Source organism: Podarcis pityusensis (genome assembly GCF_964106645.2).
Source record: "Podarcis pityusensis genome assembly, chromosome: 8".
In the NCBI taxonomy this organism is placed as follows: domain Eukaryota; kingdom Metazoa; phylum Chordata; class Lepidosauria; order Squamata; family Lacertidae; genus Podarcis; species Podarcis pityusensis.
This window is the reverse complement of record NC_138033.1, coordinates 6673480-6694519: the sequence shown is the minus strand read 5'-3', so window position 1 is coordinate 6694519 and position 21040 is coordinate 6673480. Positions and strand designations below refer to the sequence as shown.

General features: G+C 51.6%; 1 protein-coding gene across 2 annotated transcripts in view; it reads right to left on the bottom strand.

The window, feature by feature from the left end:
- Positions 1-2008: 2008 nt before the first annotated feature.
- Positions 2009-21040, bottom strand: part of ACTN4 (actinin alpha 4) — a 119893-nt gene continuing 100861 nt past the window's right edge. For both annotated transcript variants that reach the window (XM_081018658.1, XM_081018657.1), the window contains exons 12-21: positions 18459-18609; positions 14999-15107; positions 14757-14897; positions 13302-13484; positions 13000-13134; positions 11479-11658; positions 9924-10070; positions 8124-8204; positions 5973-6131; positions 2009-4724 (exon numbers count right to left, since the gene is read on the bottom strand). In XM_081018658.1, the coding sequence (XP_080874784.1) occupies positions 4566-4724; positions 5973-6131; positions 8124-8204; positions 9924-10070; positions 11479-11658; positions 13000-13134; positions 13302-13484; positions 14757-14897; positions 14999-15107; positions 18459-18609 (1445 nt within the window). In that variant the 3' untranslated portion in view covers positions 2009-4565. The remainder of the gene's footprint in view (positions 4725-5972; positions 6132-8123; positions 8205-9923; positions 10071-11478; positions 11659-12999; positions 13135-13301; positions 13485-14756; positions 14898-14998; positions 15108-18458; positions 18610-21040) is intronic.

Genomic DNA, 21040 nt, shown 5'->3' with positions numbered 1-21040 from the left:
AAATGGGATGCTTGGGAGGTGCAGGATCCCGAGAACCAGGAAGGAACAGCAGCAACACAAAGAGGCCACATTATTCCTAGATCACAAAAGCTGCCACAAAACCGTTTTTGTGTCAAAGATGCTCTTTTTGTACATCTGTTGTACAGCCAATTCTCTGTTACATCTTTGATTTCCACATTGAAGGAATGGGTAGTGGCTTTTTTTCTCGCCTCAAATCCCGCTGCCCAAAAAAGTAACCATTTTAGGTCAAGTCCTAATCCCTTCTGACTTCTTTGCCAAAATATGAGTCGGCAATTCTCCACAACCCACATTCCCATTGCTCTGCTGCATTGGGGGCTGCTATTGGTTCAATAACGGAAACCTGCAAAATACACATTTGAAAAACCGAAATGTTAAGAAACCTCACAAAATCCTCATTGTACCTCTTCTCTTTCTTTGCCAGGAAGGGGTTAGAGACAGCTCCCGGCCAGAGATGAGCCACACAATGGTTGCAACTTTCATGTAGGAAAACAACATTAATATACAGCAAGATTTATCATTATCCTAGGCTGCAAAGCACACACACACACAAAGCATCTAATGCTTCCCTTTTTAGTGTTTCAGAGAATGTGTTGAGCTGGAGAGAAAGTTTAACAGATCCAATACTTATCAGCAGAGGGGGAAATGGTTTGTGAAATTGTAAACAAAAAATCCTATTACAACACGGACGGCAATAACTGCCTCCTTGACAAGAGTTTATACTAGCTGTGGAATTTCTTTTCTGGTCACTGACCTCCAAGTGCCTTAAGTTGAGGCTAAAACTGAATTTTGTCTCCGAAGTCTTTATTTGTGGGTGATCATGCGGCAGAGACAGCGAAAAGTGACCATTTCCTCCCCTTCCCACACACGTGGACTGATCAGAAAAGTATTCGCAAACAATTCTCAACCCAGCCCACAAACCAGCCTTCCCAATAATTCGTTACAGTATTAAAGATAAGAGTTTATGAATAGAGATAAGTTCATGATAGTCCATAGTAAGATTTGACGTGAAGATCTTAGTTTCAATGGCCCTCTCTGAGGGCGTTCTGATCCATAATTGACTTCCGACTTCTGCTCAATGATTGAAACTAAGATCTTCACGTCAAATCTTACTACGGACTAACATGAACTTATCTCTATTCATAAACTTTTATCTTTAATACTGTAACAAATTATTGTGCTATATACACATATCCTTTCGAGTTTGAGTCTGTAATCTCTATTTGAGTTTGTAATGCTTGTCAGAATACACACTTCTGAATGGATTAGTTTTTGTTACAATTGACTATTGATTTGCAAGTAGGAACCACTCACACTATTGAAACTTATATTGGCCAGAATTCTTGGTGTGCTTTTTTCCTGGAAATTTCCTCAGAGCAGCCAGCCATTTTAACGGCTCTCCTGCGTTGCTTTTAAAGGATTTGTGTGACTCTGCCCCGATCTTTTGCGAGAGGGCGGCATATAAATGCTTGGGCCGGGACCCCCGTAATGTGCCAAGTCTTCCAACAGCATCAGGCAGCTTTGTGTGAATTCGCACATGGCGGTAAAGGAACAGGGATGGGGAGGCAAATGAGTAAGGGAGGGAAGCGGTGGGAAATAATAATAATAATAATAATAATAATAATAATAATAATAATAATATATTATTTATACCCCGCCCATCTGGCTGAGTTTCCCCAGCCACTCTGGGCGGCTCCCAATCAAGTATTAAAAACAATACAGTGTTAAATATTTAAAACTTCCCTGAACAGGGCTGCCTTCAGGTGTCTTTTAAAAATAGGATAGCTACTTATTTCCTTCACATCTGAAGGGACGGCGTTCCACAGGGTGGGAGCCACTACCAAAAAGGCCCTCTGGGCAGAACGATGGGGGTGGAGACGCTCCTTCAGGTATACAGGACCGAGGCCGTTTAGGGCTTTAAAGGTCAGCACCAACACTTTGAATTTTGCTCGGAAACGTACTGGAAAGAACGACAACAGAGAAATCATCCTTAAAAATATTACATTTTATTGTCTTGTTCCCAAGTGGGAGGAGGGCTGGTTTTCCCCGGAAAGCTCGGAAGTTTGTAGAACAGAGGCAGACAGAAGCCAGCTATTCCCTATTGGCTGAACTGCCCAAACCCCGCAGAGGGCAGGCATTCAGGAGCAAACACAATAAAATAAGCTAAACCTTCTCCGACGACAAAAAGAAAGAAGTAAGAAGAGAACCAAAACGAAAAAGATGGGTGACCAAAAAATAAAAAAAGGTGTAGGAATGTTACTGGTTCCCCACGCCCGCCCCCAGTGCTACGGTCAGCCATAACTTTTTAATTACATGATGAAGGAAAAAGACAAAGACAAAAAAAACGGAACAAACAAACCCAAACACACCCTTCGGCGATATACAATGCTAGATGTATATATATATTTAATAATAATAAATCTGGACGTTATTAAATTGCAACAGTTTGCTGTGTTTTTAATTTCTCTCTTTCTTTTTTTAAAAAAAGATCTCTGCACGGTTCTCTTTCGTTTTAGATTTGGTCCTCAGAAAACCCTGCACCATGATGAAGAAATTACAAAAAAATAGATATATATATAATATATATATATATATATAGAAGCGTGAAGCAATGGATTTTTTTATTTTTTTATGGGCTGTTCAGAGCGAGGCGAGAGAGAGAGAGGAAGACTGAATGAGCGAGTCGCTCCTGCCCTGCGGGGGGAGAAGAGGGAGCAGCCAAACAGTTTGCGAGGTGCTCAGAAAGCTGTTTTGCCTGCAGCGGAGTCTGTTTCACTACCTTGCAAGAATCACTCCCAGAGGATGCTGGGAAGCACGGTCTTGGGGCTCCCCCCTCCTTCTCAGACACCCCTCAAAAGTTCCCTCCGAAAGCACCTGTAGTTATTTGCGATTCCCCCTGCCCCCCGCCTTGGGGGTCACCTACCCACAATTTCACTTTTCTCACCCTCACCCAAAAAAAACACCCTCATGTGTGAAGCAAGGGGGAAACGAGACAAATCCGTTCCGGATTGGCCTGCTTTTTAAGACTGATGCTCGGCTCCTAGCACCTCTCCCCCCTCCCGGAGAAAGTTAAAGCCCCTCCTCGCGACACCTCTGGGCGCACTTCGCGCGAGAAAACGAACCGTTTTCGTGTTTCGGCCTCAAAGACGGGCGTCGGTATTGCTGAGATTGTGTTATTCCCAAACTCTGTTACAAAAGCGGCTGGGGGGGGGGGTTTGCCGCGACCTGATGGCATGGGGCAGAGAAGGACGGGAGGATTTATAAAACCGGAGACTAGGGTGGGAGAAAAAAGAGGAGAAAGGGCCCGACTGGGGTGGGGATATCCGTTCCGCAAAGGTTTTGCTTCTCCTGCGAGCGCCGGGGAAGAAGCTGCGACGGATTTGAGAAGAGAGGCACTGCCTCTTTGAACACTCGCGTGCTCAGTCTGCGGAATGGGAAAGGGCCAATACGCCCTTGCCAGGCGCAAGCCCAACCAACTAGCCCCGAATGGGAAGGCAACCTATTTCTTCAAGGAGGTGAGGGGCAAACCGCGGACGTCAAACTAAGCAGCGTGTGCCACGGAGAGCTTGGGTGGCCGCGAACGAGGGCACCGCTTAAAGGAGCTGCTTAGGACTGGCTGTACTGACCCAACCCTCCTTCCCAGTCAAAGCCTGGGCAGAAACCGCGAGTTTGGACCTAGACGCCTGACGAGGGTCCCCATCATCCTCCTCCTCCTCTCACCCCTAACAGGGGGAAAGAGCCAGTCGGAGGTGCAACGCTGGGGTTGGGGACGAGAGGCACAGGCTAGGCCCAAAAACTGCCTAGCGCAGCGAGCGGAAAGGTCTGGAATGAGGTATCTAGGTTCTGTGTCAGAGAGAGAGAGAGAGGAAAGCAAGGAAGTGGGTCTCGACAGCCCCTCCAGATCCTGAAGGCGCTGGGTTTCGACGCGCCGCGGACCAAGGGCGGCTTGGGAACACCCCAGACACATAAATTAAAAGGCAGCGCTCGAGAAGAGATGGAGGGAGGGAGGGCCGCGAATATGCCAGTCCACAGTAGAACTCTCCAGCCCACCCCGGGCCCAATTAAGATCAGTAGGAGGGAAACCGGAATGTCATCTATATAGAACAAAAATAGCTATCTAAACCGTGGCGGTGGTGGCCGGGATGCTTTATGGCCTTTGCTGGCAAGGCCTCGGGGCCGAACTCTTCCTTCCTCCCCCGGGAAGCAAGGAGCCACACCGAGCTCCTCCGCTCCTCAGAGTTTTGGGGGAAAGACTTGGAACTGTTGCATAGTGTCCGTAGAGTGCGCAATGGAGATGGGGTGGGGGAGAAGGGGGTGGGGAGGGGGTGGCCCAGGCCAGCTCCCAGGGGTCGCCCAGCGTGGAGGCAGCTTTCTGTCCTCGGAGAGAAAGTGAAAGAGAGAGAGAGAAGGAAAGAGAAAGACAACCTTCCCATTGCTGTGTTTGTGTGTGTGTGTTTGTGTGAATGGGGGAAAATCAAGAGCGCCGCCCCCCCCTCCCCAAAAAGCGCCAGCGCTTGCTGTTGCCGCCGCTGCCTCCGGCTCTAGCCTCACAGGTCGCTCTCGCCATAAAGCGCCGTGGAGAAGGACTTGTAGTCAAGGGCGCCGGGAATGGCGTCGGGCCCCTGGTAAGGTGCCATGCGCGCGATGCAGTACTCCGCCTGGTCGGGGGGGAGCTCTCGCCGAAGCTCCTCAGCCGTGATGTAGTTCTGCGTCAGGGATGGGGGGGGGGTAGAGAGAGAAGAAGAGAGGCCTGCGTGAGGTTGCGCCCCCGGGTGGCGGATCAGGAACATTGGGATAACACAACGTGGTTTTTTGCGGTCCCAAGCCAATATTTGCAGCAAACTCCATCGATTTGCAGCACATCGATTTAAAGCACATGGCTTCCCCTCACCGCAGAATCTTGGGAACTGTAGTTTAAGGGTGCTGGGAGTTGTAGCTCTGCGAGGGCGAAGCTATAGCTCCCAGGATTTTTTTTTTAAGTTTATTATTTTACATTGATTTACAGTGGTACCTCGGGTTAAGTACTTAATTCGTTCCGGAGGTCCGTTCTTAACCTGAAACTGTACTTAACCTGAAGCACCACTTTAGGTAATGGAACCTCCTGCCGCACCGCCGGAGCATGATTTCTGTTCTTATCCTGAAGCAAAGTTCTTAACCTGAAGCACTGTTTCTGGGTTAGCGGAGTCTGTAACCTGAAGCGTATGTAACCCAAGGTACCACTGTACGTTAAGATCATATAACATACAATTTACATCAAAACCTATTTATCCTGGCAACTTCCCGTCCTTAATCCATGTTGGTCCGATTCCCTCTCCTCACTGCTGCCTGTCCCACCTATTAACCTTATCCATTCACCTAAATCCTATATTGCAATCTTTTCTATTTTCTTTCCATTGCTCACAAGGCAAAACCTGTTTGAAATTTTATTGTGCTGTATTGTGTTCTTATATAAACTAAAAAGGGTCTCCGTTCTTCCCCAGATATTTTGTCTTTCTGATTCCTTATTTTAGCTGTGAGTTCCCAGATTCTTGGGCAGGTGGGGGGGAAAGTTGCGTGCTTCAAATGCGGTGCTGAATGTATTTGAAACATACGAGCAGATCTGTCCCCGAAACTCATCTCAAGGCAAAAAAATGTCCTGGGAGACTACGCTCTCTGAACTTTCAAAAAGTTTTCTAAAATTCCGCACCGAGAGAAGCCATATTCTGTCCTGAAATCAGGCGAAAGCTTGCACAAATCTGCATGAGCTCCATGACTTGGCCTTTGATAATCAGGGGGAGGGGGCTAAGGAGTTCCTGAAGCCCCAGCCCCAAATACTAGAAAACTGACTCAGTTCTTCCTCTGGCTTCTGAGATTTGAGCACTCTCAGCAATGTCTTTTCAGCCACAACAGCTAGAAATGTGTTGGTTTTTTTTGCTTGTTTCTTTAAAGTCTTTCCTCTCCCTTGCTGAACTCACCTTGTCTCCAGCCAGGACCTTGAAGGAAGCAATGACCTGGTCGGCCGTATCCGTGTCCGTGGTCTCCCGGGACATGAAATCGATGAAGGCTTGGAAAGTCACCACTCCGCTGTTGTTGGGGTCCACGACACTCATGATCCGGTTGAATTCTGCATCTCCCTGGCGAGGCAGAGGTGGGGGTGAGAGAAAGGAGGTCATTTGAGTCTCCTGGCAAAAAGGCAGCGACACAGCTGAGTCCGTTTGACGGCTCTGACATGTTTGCTGGAAAACTCAGCTGCGGCCTCAAGGCTTGGCTTTAAAGAAGTCCCCCCTATTCTGTGTCAAAGTGGCTGTCCGAATTTGGACCGGTGGGAATTCTGCGGAGTTCGGAACTACACCCGGACCAACTTGGCCCAAACCTTTCTTGCTTAAGGTTTCCTAGGCTTAATTTCCATTTGAATCTCCTGTGATCACAGCGTTATACTAGGGAGGAACCATAGCAGGGTGGCAGGTCACCTGCTTGGCATGTAGAAGGTCTCCGGTCCCTCCCATCTCCAGTTAAAAAGAAAAAAGACCAGATAGCAGGAAATGGGGAAGAGCTTCTCTCTGTCTCAGATCTTGGGACGGCGGCTGGCAGCCTCAGCAGGCAATGCTGGGCTCAATCAGCCGACCCCCAACCTAGCGCCCTCCAGAGGGCCAGCATTGAAGGAGGGCACCGCGTTGGAGAAGGCAGAGCTAGATGGGTAAACAAGTCAAACCTGGCACAAAAGCAGCTTCCTCTACACTACTTATTAGAAATCTATACCCCACTTTTCACTTTATATGGGTCTCAAAGTGGCCATCGGAGAATAAAAACGTACCATACACCGACGCTGTCGTGTTTACCTGAAGCACATTCAAAGCACACGGCTTTCCCCCAAAGAATTGTGGGAACTGTAGTTTGTTAAGGGTACTGGGGAGCGTGGTTCTGCGGAGGGCAAACTACACTTCCCAGCATCCTTTGGTGGACGCCACATGCTTCAAATGTACGGCACAGCTGTGCCCAAAATTTAAAATGCTGGAGAATAGAACATCGGAGCAGCATTTGCGAGGGACAAAGGCCTCCTGGAATAAAACCATCTTAACCAGGCACCTGAAACTTTGTAGGGGTGGTGCCTGCCTGATAGCTGACCCCCCCATGTTTATTTTATACAAAGTTGTCCCTCCATAGCCATCCCCACTCAATCAAAGGGAGCTCCCCCACCCTGCCGATTCATAGTAGGAATAGTCTGCAAGATCATCTAATCTAGCAACCTGTCCCATAGCGACCAAACAAGCACCCCCAATGGGAAGCCCACAAGCAACAGCACCCTCTCCCCACCTGTGACTCCCAGCAGCCCTAGCAAATGCCCACCCACCAGTAACCCTGAATTTCCCACCCTCAACTGCCTTGTCTTGCAAACCACTTGGCCGTAAGCACAGCCCCCCGACCCGACTTGACATCGACTCACACCCTAGGCCCGTGTTCTTCAGCCTGGACCACAACTCCCACAATCCCCGGCTAAGCTGGCAGGGGATGATGGGATTTGGAGTTCATCAAGGCCTGGGTGCCCAAGGCGGAAGGACACTGCCCAAGGCGAGGGCCGGCCACGCAAGGGACAGACGCAGCATTTCGGCTGTTGCCAGCTGCTGCCGTCGGCATGGAGGACAGAGCGAGGAAGAGAAGTGGGGAGGAAAGCAGAGAGCGGAGCGTACCAGGCTGTATCCCGTGGAGATAAGCAGGGCTCGGTAGTCGTCTGTGTCCATGCTGCCCGTGCGCTTCTATTCCCAGAGGCCGACAGGCGAAGGGAGGGAGAGGGAGAGAACGCAGATGGAGGAGGCATGCAAAGATGGAAAGGGAAGAGAGGGCCGCAGAGCCCCATGGAGGAAAGAGACACAGAAAGAGAGACCATCAGTCAGGAGAAGCCATCGAGATGCCACGTAAACAGACGACAGGGGAAGTGGGGGAAGACACGGGCGCACAAATCGGATACACAAAACACGGCGACGACAAGGTGGCGGGAGGAGGAAGAAGAAAAGAAGTGGGTGTTTGATGGTGGGGAGAAACGAACGTGGTGAAGGAAGAGAGAAAGGAGATCAGGTTAATTGCAAGATCGCCAAGCGGCTGCGCGGTTTTGAACGGGCATCGGGTACCTGTCGGTCATTCTCCACATCGTATCCCAAGCTGATGAGGCAGGCTTTGAACTCTTCGGGTCCCAGGGAGCCGCCGTGGTCCTGCCGCCGGGCCACGCGCAGGGAGGGGTGGAGGGCGCGGCATGCACATTTGAGGGGGGTGGGGAGGAGGGCGGGAGAGCCCACGTGCACACGACAAGGGAGGGGGGAAGGGGAAAAGACACGGCGTTAGTTCCAACACTCTCGGGGGGAGCTCCAGCCCGCAGGCCCAGGAAATGGGCAGAGGAGGAGGGGGAAGAAGAAGAGCCTTTGGGACCCCTGCTTCAAGGACCTGGCTGGGGCGCTCAAAAGAGACAGGACTTTCACACCAACACCCGTTCTGATCAGACGTGCGGCAACAAGCCGTGAAAAAATGAACACTGGCTTCTATTGGGGGTTGTCAACCTGGGAAGGGAGCCCAACTAGGAGAAGGAAAACTCTGAGCTTAAACCTCCGCTGCTTTGCAGGACATCTTTGGGAGAAGAAAATAAAAATAATTTACCATTTATACCCTGCCCATCTGGCCAGGCATCCCCAGCCACCCTGGGCGGCCCACAACCAAACATTAAAATACAGTAATACATCAAACATTAAAAGCTTCCCTAAACAGGGCTGCCTTCAGATGTCTTCTAAAAGTCTGGTAGTTGCTGTTCTCTTTGACATCTGATGGGGGGGTGTTCCACAGGGCGGGTGCCACCACCGAGAAGGCCTTCTGCCTGGTTCCCTGTAGCTTGGCTTCTCGCAGTGAGGGAACTGCCAGAAGGCCCTCGGCGCTGGACCTCAGTGTCCGGGCTGAACGATGGGGGTGGAGACGCTCCTTCAGATATACTGGACCGAGGCCATTTAGGGCTTTAAAGGTCAGCACCAATACTTTGAATTGTGCTTGCAAACGTTCTGGGAGGAAGGCTTGGGAGGAAACCCTGCACAAATCCAGAGCGGAGTCCCTAAGACGGTTGGATGGCGCCTTCTACGCCTCCTTCCGGCAACTCCTGCAGCCAAGCTGGTGCCAAACGTCTTGCTCTGCTTTCCTTGGGACCACATCAGCGAGCCTGGTGTGTGTGTGTGTGTGTGTGTGTGTGTGTTGCCATCCAGGAGCCCAGGACCTCGAGACACACCGCCCAGGCTTGCGCCCCAGGGAAGGCCACTTGGGTGCTGCTAACGCAGCGGTTTGACTTCACCCCTGGAGGCAAACTCCATTGTCTCTCAAGACAGACAGTCCGGCCAGTTTCCTCTGAACACAAATTGAACAGGTCTGATTTGGGTGGCAGAAAAGCGGCTGGAAGCTGGAGCGCCAAACCGTTCAACCCTTTTTTAAAAATTCTGCCAAGAGTGAGAAAGCAGGGGCACCCCGAGAGCTGGAAGCTACTGTCTCAGCCGAGCCTACCTCACAGGGCTGGTGGTGATAAAATGCAGGGAGGGGACTGCAACTACCCTGAGCCCTTTCAAAGAAGGGGTGGAATAAAAATATAAATCATGAAGAACGAGCATGGCCTGGAAATTAAGGAAAGCAAGAGCACTCATGGCAGCGCTACAAGGCTGAGCTCAGAGGACCCTCCAACTGGTGCCAGACTCTTTGGCATTTTTCAATCTGAGGAACGAACCCTTTCCGGTGCGAACCCTTCCGGAGTTTCCCCTCTCATTCTTTTTTTTAGTGATCAGAGGCAGGAAAGTCACACGCGCACACACAAACAAACACACAGGGGGAAGACTCTCCTGCATCCATAAATGACTTTCCGGCTGCTCCATGGCGAGGCCCCAGCCCTGCGCCAAAACTCAGGTTACCTTATCGAAGTGGTTGAAGGAGGCCCGGAACTCCTGCATCTGCTCCTGGCTGATCCCCTTGGCGTCCCGGGTCAAGATTTGGTTTTCCACTTCGTTGCTGGTCCGGGCTGTGGTGGTGAGGAGTTGTTCCCACCCGACACGGATATGCTGGGAACGGAGAGTTTGGGGCGGGAGAGGAAGAGGCAAGGCTGAATAACTCACCTGCTTTGGTGTACTGCCTTCTTGAAAGCGGAATCTGCACCCAGGATCTATCAGGGGCTAAGATCTGGTCGAGGGAAGAGGGTTCCCCCGGCCCAACAAGGGTTGCTTTGTAAAGAACTAGGCAGAACCCCCCGAATCAAAGCCTTCCCCACTCAGCAAAAGGGCCTAGCAAGATGAGCCCAGCTGGTGCAAGCCCAAAACCCTAAAACCGGCAGCCAGCCCTGGAAACTCTCCCTGGGCTTGAGACGCTGCCTTCTTATATGTTTCCAAATGGCTTCAACTGAAGTACTTTATCGTTGTTGTCTGTGCCATTTATTCTTTGAATAATAATAATAATAATAATAATTTTAATTTATATCCCGCTCTCCCCAGCTGAAGCCGGGCTCAGAGCGGCTAGCAACAATAAAAGTAACACAACACTCTAAAATCAATTCATTTTAAAATCAATTCAAAAATCAAATTAATGGCAACCATTAGGCTAGAGTTCTATAAGGATTACAGAAGGAGAGAGGGGGTCAGACTGTGCCTTGGCCAAAGGTCTGGTGGAACAGCTCTATCTTGCAGGCCCTGCGGAAAGATGTCAAGTCCCGCAGGGCCCTAGTCTCTTGTGACAGAGTGTTCCACCAGATCGGGGCCACGGCCGAAAAAGCCCCGGCTCTGGCTGAGGCCAGCCTAAATTCTCTGTGGCCCGGGATCTCCAAGATGTTTTCGTTTGAAGACTGTAAGGTCCTCCGCGGGGCATACCAGGAGAGGCGGTCCCATAGGTACGAGGGTCCTAGGCCGTAGAGGGCTTTAAAGGTTAAAACCAGCACCTTAAACCTGATCCTGTACTCCACCAGGAGCCAGTGCAGCTGGTATAGCACTGGGTGAATGTGATCCCACGGCGAGGACCCCATAAGGAGTCTCGCCGCGGCATTCTGCACCCGCTGGAGTTTCTGGGTCAGCCCCACGTAGGGTGAGTTACTGCTTTGAAAAAAGCAGCTACAGTGGTACCTTGGTTCTCGAACGTAAATCCGTTCCGGAAGACCGTTCAAGTTCCGAGACGTCCGAAAACCAAGGCGCAAAGGGCTGCCTGCAGATTCAGTTGAGAAGATTGAAAAGCACGCAGTGGAAGCTGTTCAATTTCCAAGGCGCGTTCATAAATGGAAGCATTTGCTTCCAGGTTTTCGTTGTGTTCGGGTTCCGAAACTTCCGTCAACGGAGACGTTCCGAGAACTGAGGTACCACTGTATCAGCTTTGCAAGGCCTGTTCCATGACTCCCATTTCCCCAGCATGCAAACTGCCAGAAAAAAAACCCCCAGAGCGGCCGGTTGTCTGGCTAGCTGGCCGAGAGCGTCCCCACGCTGCCCTCACCTCCATGGTGAAGTTGGTGTGCTTGTTGTCGAAGATGAGCGCTTCTTGGATGAGCTGGTGCTGCTGCTCCAAGATGTCGATGTTGGGCTTGTAATCCACGATGCTCTGCTCATACAGCTTCAGGTGGTCCAACTGGTCCTCCAGGGTCCCGTTCATCTCGATGGAGATGCGCCCGATCTCCTGGCGGAGTGGGGAGAGAAGAAGGTGGAGCCGTGTCAGGGCAAACAGGCTGGGCAGGCAGAGATCCTGCCCAGAACTAGCTTGACCGCCTGGCTTTTAGACCTGGAAGGCACTAGTATTATACTGTAAGTCCGCTACACCAGCCCAAAAGGCTCTCAGAGCAGCAGAGCCCATGGTGAGTGACGGGCGATTCCTGGCTCACACGTCTCACTGTTGGCTCTTACGCTGTACCGATGCTCCAGAGCTCCAGCTTTTTCCACCTGCCTTGCCCCACCCTCCAGAACCTGAGAGCCTTTCCCAGACCTTGACTATGAGAACAGCAAAAGCAGCTGGGAAGGGAGGAGGAGTTCAGGGATATTTTCAAAAAACATTTTCGTCATCTGTGTGCCCTCGTTTCTCAATTTGATGCTGGTTTCGTGGTTATTTTATGCATTGCGTCCTGTCGTTATTTTTATTGATTACACCTTAGTAATTCTTTATTCTAACTGATAAGTGTAAACTGTTTAATTATTATTTGCCGGTATTTAAATTAACTGTATACTGTTATACAGTCATACCTCATGTTGCATTTGCTTCAGCTTGAGCATTTTCACGTTGCGTCCCACGGCGACAAGGAAGTACTGGAAAGGGTTACTTCCGGGTTCCGCCGCTCGCGCATGCGCAGACACACAAAATGACGTCATGCGCATGCGCAGAAGCGGCGAATCGCGACCCACACACGTGCAGACGCGGGTTGCGTTCCTTTCAAGTTGTGAATGGGCCTTTGGAACGGATCCCGTTCGCAACCAGAGGTACCACTGTATTCTAATGGACTAATGAATATTGCTTTATTCAAGTTGTTTATTTTTAACTTACAGTGGTGCCTCGCAAGACGAATGCCTCGCAAGACGAAAAGCGCACAAGACGAAAGAGTTTTCCGTTTTTTGAGTCGTTCTGCAAGACGAATTTCCCTATGGGCTTGCTTCTTGCGAGTTTGTTTCCTTTTTCTTAAAGCCGCTAAGCCGTTAATAGCCGCTAAGCCGCTAATAGCCGTGCTTCGCAAGATGGAAAAACCGCAAGATGAAGAGACTCGCGGAACAGATTAATTTCGTCTTGCGAGGCACCACTGCATGCTTTTATTATGAGTTTTTAAAGAATTGAGTATGATTGCTATTAGGCGTGTGATCTTTGCTGTCTATCTTGCAGGCTTGTAAACTGCCTTGTGTTTACAAGAAAGGCGGTATACGAATTGATAGTGAAAATGAAACAAAACGGAAATCTCTCCTCTCTGCACCTCTCCAAATTCTCCTGTGGGGCAAGCGGGGAGCAGCAAGCGGGGAGCAGCAGGCAGAGCACCCTCACCTCCATTTTGGTCTGGATCCAAGGCCCCACAATGTTGGCCTGGCTAGCAAACTGCCGGCGCAGATGTTCATTGGACTGCTGCTTGCTCTGCTCGTCTTGCAGGGCGTGGTCCCTCTTTGGCACCAGCTGCTGGACCTGCTCCAACGAAAACGAGAACAGAAAGACTTGGATCATCAGCCCCCAGCGTCTCCCACCAGCCAAACTGGCCGTGGCCCACTTCAGCTGGGCGTCTTCTCTCGCCCCCCCATCTCCCTCCAGGACTCTGCCTGGATTCGTGACACCATCCAGACATCTCCACGCACCCTTTCCCACTTGGAGTTGATGATCTGCGGAGTGACCGAAGTGTACGGGTTGTTCCCGGAGAGTTTTATGTTGTTGTAGTCTGCAATCTTCTGCGCTTCGCTCTGGATACCCAGGATGGCCTCACGCTCCTTGTCCGCGTCGGGCAGGGTGGACTTGAACTGATCATGGGCTGCAATCAATCCCTGGGAGAAAAAAGGGATTTGTTAGCTGCCTTGCAGGGCATTGGACTAGATTAAAATCTTCGGATCCCTTCAAACTCTACAATGCAGCAGAGCGCCATCTGTCAAGTTCTGTTTGGCTTCTAAAGCCACATGAAAGCAGCTTCATGTACAGCCATATAAACCTGTCTTATACCAAGTCAGGATGCAAGAAGCTGCTTTAAGGTGATGGGTCCCCCAAGCCTCAGGTGATCTTCCCCAGTCCTGGGGACCCAAGATTCTCTGAACTGGTGTCATGGGGTGGTTGGAACAAGTGGTCAGAGGGAGATGACCAGGAAGAGGAGGTGTCAGAGGCCAAATGGGTGACAGGGCTTAGTGAGCAGGGAGAGTCTGTGGCAGAAAGAAGTTCAGAATCAAGAGGCTGGAGAGGAGGGAGGCCAAGAGGCCGAGATGAGTCTGGTTGGTGTGTCCTCCTGCTGCTGTGACAAGCTCCCCCTTCTCCCCTGATTCCCAGAACCAGGAGAGGCGTGAAAAGGGCGGAGGAGAGGTTGGCTGCATGTAGGCACAGTAGACAGCATCTTAAAAAGCAGAGTCATCACCTTGCCAACAAAGGTCCGTATAGTTAAAGCTATGGTTTTCCCAGTAGTGATGTATGGAAGTGAGAGCTGGACCACAAAGAAGGCTGATCGCCAAAGAATGGATGCTTTTGAATTATGGTGCTGGAGGAGACTCTTGAGAGTCCCATGGACTGCAAGAAGATCAAACCTCTCCATTCTTAAGGAAATCAGCCCTGAGTGCTCACTGGAAGGACAGATCCTGAAGCTGAGGCTCCAATACCTTGGCCACCTCATGAGAAGAGAAGACTCCCTGGAAGAGACCCTGATGTTGGGAAAGATGGAGGGCACAAGGAGAAGGGGACGACAGAGGAGGAGATGGTGGGACAGCATTCTCTAAGCTACCAGCATGAGTTTGACCAAACCGCGGGAGGCAGTGGAAGATAGGAGTGCCTGGCATGCTCTGGTCCAGGGGGTCACAAAGAGTCAGACACGACTAAACGACTAAACGACAACAACAGGCACAGTCTCCAATTGCTTGGGGGAAAGCCCTGGTGAGAGGCAGGGCCTTTCAGTCTCGGCAACTGATTTTCACGGAGGAAAAATGAGCTGCTCTGCAGTCAACAAAGCCTGCAGGGATTGTGTTTTGCTAACAAGGAGTTAGCTCTCTCTTTGATGACTGGCCGGCATGTTCCTAGGGCAACTGAATTGCGCCGGGTGACCTTCCACCCCCTCCTCCTACCTCGATCTCCTCGATGGTGTGGACGATGAACATGTCCTGCAGGTCCTCCATGGCGCTCTCCATCCAGTTGTTGAAGGGCGCTGCCCGCTTGGCATATTCCAGGTGGAGCTGGTCAATGGTCTCCAGCTGCTTCTCTGTTTTCTGTGGAGGAGAGAAATGGGTCAGGTGATCGGGTCACATGACACAGCGCTGACTACCCCCTGCCGAAGGTCAGGGCAAGCTACAGGAGCCTCCTGGCTCACCTCCAAGGCTTCCCTCCGTGTGTGGGTCAAGGATCCTAGCGAGTCCCACTGGTCACAGATCTTCTGGCACCGGGTGTTGACACTGGGCGAGTCGTAGTAGTCCAACTCACTACAGGGCAGAGAGAAAGGGGGCATTACTCGGGGCCACGCCAGTGGGGCCAAGCCCTCTTCCCCCTACGGCCTTCATACAACCAAATGATATTCTTAAGGCTCTCTGTTGTTGCAGAAGTCGTGATCTCTGCTTAGAGCACACCTGTGGTCTTTTAATTATTGGAACAAATAGCTCCGTTAGCAGAGGATGAGATTCTCAATCTCAGGGTTGTGGGTTCGAGCCCCACGTTGGGTCGGATTAGATGACCCTCAGGGTCCCTTCCAACTCCACGATTATAGCGGGCTAATGCCTAGAGCAGCCTTTGCCAACCGGGTGCCCTCTAGATGTTTTAGATAACAGTCCTGTGCTGGCTGAGGATGATGGGAGTTGTAGTCAAAAACACCCAGAGGAGGGTTAGTGAAGGTTGGCTTAGAGCAGTGATGGCCAAACTTGGCCCTCCAGCTGTTTTTGGACTACAACTCCCATCATCCCTAGCTAACAGGATCAGTGGTCAGGGATGATGGGAATTGTGGTCCCAAAACATCTGGATGGCCAAGTTTGGCCATCCCTGGCCTAGAGAGATTCCTGTCTGAGAGCAGGAAGTTGGGTGATGACCACCTGGTCCAGGGAGTTGTGCGGTGCTGAGATCACTCCCTCCTGCAGATCTGACTTCTGCATGTTCTTCTGCATGCAACAGTGAGGGCTAGAATCACAGCTGCAACTGTGGTTTGCCAGCTACCTCAACTTTAAGCCAAGCGCACTCACACACAATCGTGCGGAATATTCAGAACGGATCCCGTTCACAACCAGAGGTACCAACTGTACTGCCATGAGCCAGGCTGGGGAAGCGGATATGTAGGAAAGCAGCAACCGGGTGCGAGAGACGCCATGCATCTATTTCCTCCCTGAGCCCGGCTGCTGCACAACCTACACAGTGGCAGCTCTCGGGCACCAGAGGGGGCTGCTTCCCCCTTTTAAGGCTCTCTGCCCACCAGACGGACGGGTTGGGAGCTCTCCCCCAAAGTCTCTGGGGGGTAGGGTGGCCCGGCCCAGTCCGCCCAGCGCCCAGCCCCAACAGCGGCACGTTCCCAGCCAACACCTCCCCCCCAGCCCGAATGCAAAGTTTTTAGCAGAGTTCCTCTGGAAGTCTGCATGTTGCTACACGTTTGGGATGGAGAAAGAAAAGCCGGGAGGTTTGCCAAGCGAAATACCTTGGGAGTGGGCCAGCGGAGCCACAGCAACAAGACATGCGGGGGAAACAGGGTGCCTGGTTTCAGGCAGAACACCCCTAACCTCAGATCCGTGTCTAACTCATGACGAGGGGGTGGGAGAGAAGGGTATTTATTGCCTAGCGACTCCCGAAGCAACAGATGCAGGGTGAAAAGGCTTCGGCGGCCTTCAAATGGCGCTTTCGCTATTTCAAGGCTTTTTTTTCTTTGCAAGAGAGGCGTTTGTTTGTGTGTTCTCTCCCCCACGAAGCCATGCCAAAGGGCCACACACATCCATGTTTCCAAGTTCCCTGCCATTCCCAGCCACGGGAATAAGAGCCGCTATTCATGGCTCTCGCCTGTGTGTGTACTAATTGTGCGCGAGTTTATCCGAGTTGGGGGGACGGGAGAGGGAGAAGGGGGGGAGGACGAAGAAGTTTGCAGCAAACTCTTACAATAAGCACATTCTGGTGTCACACAAAGGGAGGAGGGAAGGAGAACAATAGGGGCACTGTGTATCTCGTGTGTGTGTATGTGTGTGTGTGTGTGTGTGTGTGTGTGTGTGTGTGTGTGCAAGTGGAAGAGAACACTCTTTTAGGAACTCTTTCCAAAAGGAGAGGTGATCCCAGCCGTTTCTGTGCAGGAGCCAAAGACGCATTGGAAAGGGATTCTCAGTGACAAACGGAAAGGGGCGGTGAGGTTGCTATTTTGGACCTGCCAAAAATATCACACAGTGTCTCTTTGTGTCGCCCCCCTTGCTGCAAGACGGTTCAAGTCACACACACAAGTGGGCCCGGGCGGTGCAATGGAATGGCGGCTGGGAAGCTTTCTAAAGGGCCCTGAGGCTGCTGATGTTTCCTTTACACAGGATGCAGGAAAATCTTACGGCATAAATGTGCATGTGCGCACACACACACACAGCCCAGAGTGACCGAAATTGGGATTTTTACTGTCTGGGCTCGAGAAGGCCAGAGGACTGGCTCAGGAGGAAGCCACAAGTGTCCTGGCTTAAGAGCGGCTGTCTGATTGTTTCAGCAAGGAGGCTGCTCCGAGCGTCGTGGTTTCATTCAACTTTGGGTTCCCAGATGTGGGTGGACGTCAACTCCCACCATCCTTGATCTCTGATCTAAGACGGCTGTGGATGATGGGAGTTGTAGTCCACCGATGCAGAACCACAGAGTTGGAAAGGACCCCAAGTGTCATCTAGTCGAACCCCCTGCAATGCGGGAACTGCAGGTAAAGAATCCCTGACAGATGTCCGTCCAAACTCTTGCGTAATAAACCTCCAGTGAAGGGCAGTGCCATCTTCCAAAGTGGTCCGTTCCACTGCCGGACAGCTCTTAGCGCCAGGAAGTTCTTCCTGGCCTGGGGCCTTAGTTTGAAGAACACCTGCCCTAGAACTGTATTTTTTCTACTGTATTTTATGCTGCTTTTACAATTACTGTATTTTTTGCTCTATAAGACACACTTTTCCCCTCCTAAAAAGTAAGAGGAAATGTGTGTGTGTCTTATGGAACGAATGCAGGCTGCGCAGGTTTTGCTGAAGCCAGGAGAGCAAGAGGGATCGGTGCGCACCAATCCCCCTTGCTCTCCTGGCTTCGCTTCGCTGGAGAGGCGCTGCACAGCTTTCCCTCTCTGCGCAGCGCCCCTTCAGCAAAGCGGGAGGAGAAATGGAAGGGGCTCCGTTTCTCCTGCCGCTTCGCTGAAGGGGCGCTGCGCGGAGAGGAAGAGAATATTTTTTTTCTTGTTCTCCTCCTCTATAACTAGGTGCGTCTTATGGTCGGGTGCGTCTTATAGAGCGAAAAATACGGTAGGTGTTTTAAATTTGTTCGCCACCCTGAGCCCAGTTTTTGAACCGGGAAGGGCGGGGTATATATAAAAATTTATTTATATTTATTTAACTGGCTGGAATTCAAGGCCAAGCTCAGAACAGAAGAACCTGGCGAGTGGACCAAGCCAAGGGCCCGTCCAGCCCAGCATTCCTGTTCTCACAGTGGCCGAACAGATGCCCCAATGGAAAGCAGCCCACAAGCCGGTCATGGATGTGACGGCGCCCCCGGTCCCAATATTATGTGTGCTCATGGGCATAGCCTGGGTGGAGGTGACTCCAGAAAAAGAGTTGCTTTTGCCGGGGGGGGGGGAGGCCTGGGGAACAGCGTACTTGAGCTCCTGCGCGATGGCCGCTATCTGCTCCACACGATCCTGGTGAGCCGCCAGATCGCTCTCAAAAGCCTCGTGCTTCCGGATCAGGGCCTTGATATCCGACAGGGTGGCCGTCTCGTAGTCCTTCTGCCGCAGCATGGTCTCTTTACCTGGGGTTGTGGGGAGAGAAGGGGGCAGGGGCTGGTCAAAAGCTATCGAGGAGCCCGCCCCCCCCCCCAATCGCAAGACAATAAAAAAGCATTACGATAAATTCAACAGTGTAAGTAAGTTTTGATGGATGCAACAATGGATTACCGAATGGTTTAGTTCATGTAAAATATGCAGGAATGTATGGTATGTAAAGGGATGCGGGTGGCGCTGTGGGATAAACCACAGAGCCTAGGACTTGCTGATCGGAAGGTCGGTGGTCGAATCCCCGCGATGGGGTGAGCTCCCATTGCTCAGTCCCTGCTCCTGCCAACCTAGCAGTTCGAAAGCACGTCAAAGTGCAAGTAGATAAATAGGTACTGCTCCGGCGGGAAGGTAAACGGCGTTTCTGTGCGCTGCTCTGGTTCGCCAGAGGTGGCTTAGTCATGCTGGCCACATGACCCGGAAGCTGTACGCCGGCTCCCTCGGCCAATAAAGCGAGATGAGCGCCGCAACCCCAGAGTCAGCCACGACTGGACCTAACAGTCAGGGGTTACCTTATGGTATGTAAAATGAACATACCATACAGGGTATGTTCCACAGAAAGAGAAGTCACTGATTTGAGTCAAGTCTCACCTCGGCCCCACCTACAGGCAATCCATGTGGTCTTGAGACAGACACCATTTCCCTCCATCTCCTCCTCTTCCTCATCTGCTGGACTACCTAACAGGGTTGTTTTACCTCGCAGCAGAGCCTGCCGGCTGAACTTGGCTGAATGCAAAGACACGCCCAACTTTGCTGCTCCAGGCAACTCAGTAGGACGGGGGCAGTGCTTTGGACTACAAATCCCATCAGCCCCAGTCAGCATCCTGATGGGAGTTGTAGCCCAAAACAGCTGAAGGGCATCGGGCCAAGAAGAAGGCAACCCTGAAAGGTGTAAGGCAGGGGTCAGCAAACTTTTTCAGCAGGGGGCCGGTCCACTGTCCCTCAGGACTTGTGAGGGGCCGGTTTATATTTTGGGGAAAATATGAATGAATTCCTATGGCCCACAAATAACCCAGAGATGCATTTTAAATAAAAGTACACATTCTCCTCACGTAAAAACACCAGGCAGACCCCACAAATAACCCAGAGATGCATTTTAAATAAAAGGACACATTCTACTAATGTAAAAATACGCTGATTCCCGGACCATCCGCGGGCCGGATTGAGAAGGCGATTGGTCCGCATCCGGCCCCCGGGCCTTAGTTTGACGACCTCTGGTATAAGGTCTCCAAAACAATGACTTGCCCTCCCTGCCACTACAGCCGTTGGCACCTGTCTGTCTCAAGAGACAATGGAGTGCGCCTCCGGGGTGAAGTCAAATCACTGCATTAGCAGCTATCCAAGTGAGCTCCCCGGGGCGCAAGCCTGGGCAGTGTGCATGGATATCTTGGGCAGCCCAGAAGACAATACCTCTTTCTTGGCCTTGCTGATGTGGTGCAAAGGAAAGCAGAGCAGGATGTTTGGCACCAGCTTGGCTGCAGGAGCTGCCGGAAGTCAGCATACAAGACACCATGATATTACGCATGGCATAATATTACGAAGATATTACGCATGGCAGCGGAGGTTAAGGGGTCAGAGTATCACTCGAGATTAATAGCGCCCCCTGCTGTCCTGTCCTGGTCAGGGCAGGGGTGTGTGTCTGGGGATAGGTGGGTCTTGCTTTCCGGACATGGCTGGTGCTTCAAGGATTCCCCCACACCTGTCAGCAGCGCAGGCCAGCTCAGGAAATCCCCAAGGTACCCTCTCCTTGGGATGACATCACCGATCCCTCATTGGCTGAAGGGAATTCAGGGCTTGCACAGGGTCTCCACACCCTGAGGAGGACACAGGTGGTTTTTCAAGCCCTTGTGGCTCACAAGTTTAGGGGGGAAAGATGGGGTGAGGTACGGAGGGGGAGATCTCCGTTCTAAAAGCAAAGTCTCTCTGCCTCGGCTGCTTGCACTCAGCCAGCTCAGAAACTGTCCCGTTCCCCCACCGCCGCCGCCCCATCACCTCTCCACCGCAACTCCCAGTTTGTCTGGATTTCTGTCTGGCCGGCGGCCAAGGGAGAATTTTCAAAGCTAAGCATGTCCCGGGGAACAGCTGACTGGAACAGAAGAGCGCTTTTCAAAAAAACTCAAGCCGCTTTTCCGCTCCCGACTCAAATAGCTTTCGAATTAGCGCAGAGGGCTCCGGCTAACGTTGCCAGGTTGAGAGCAGAGGCAGCTTTTGCCTCGGCCCCCAGGCCGGGGCTGGGAAAAAGGGGGGAGACGGGGAGGATGGCGGCAACTGGAAGCCCAAATCAGAGGGATGAGCCGAGAGGAAGCAGGAAAGGGCTCCGAAGCTCAGGAATGTCAGCGGCGCACAGTTTTCTCGTTTCCTGTGCAGCCGGAGGAAGCCCAGAGCCGGATTCCTGGGTCTGGGACCCTC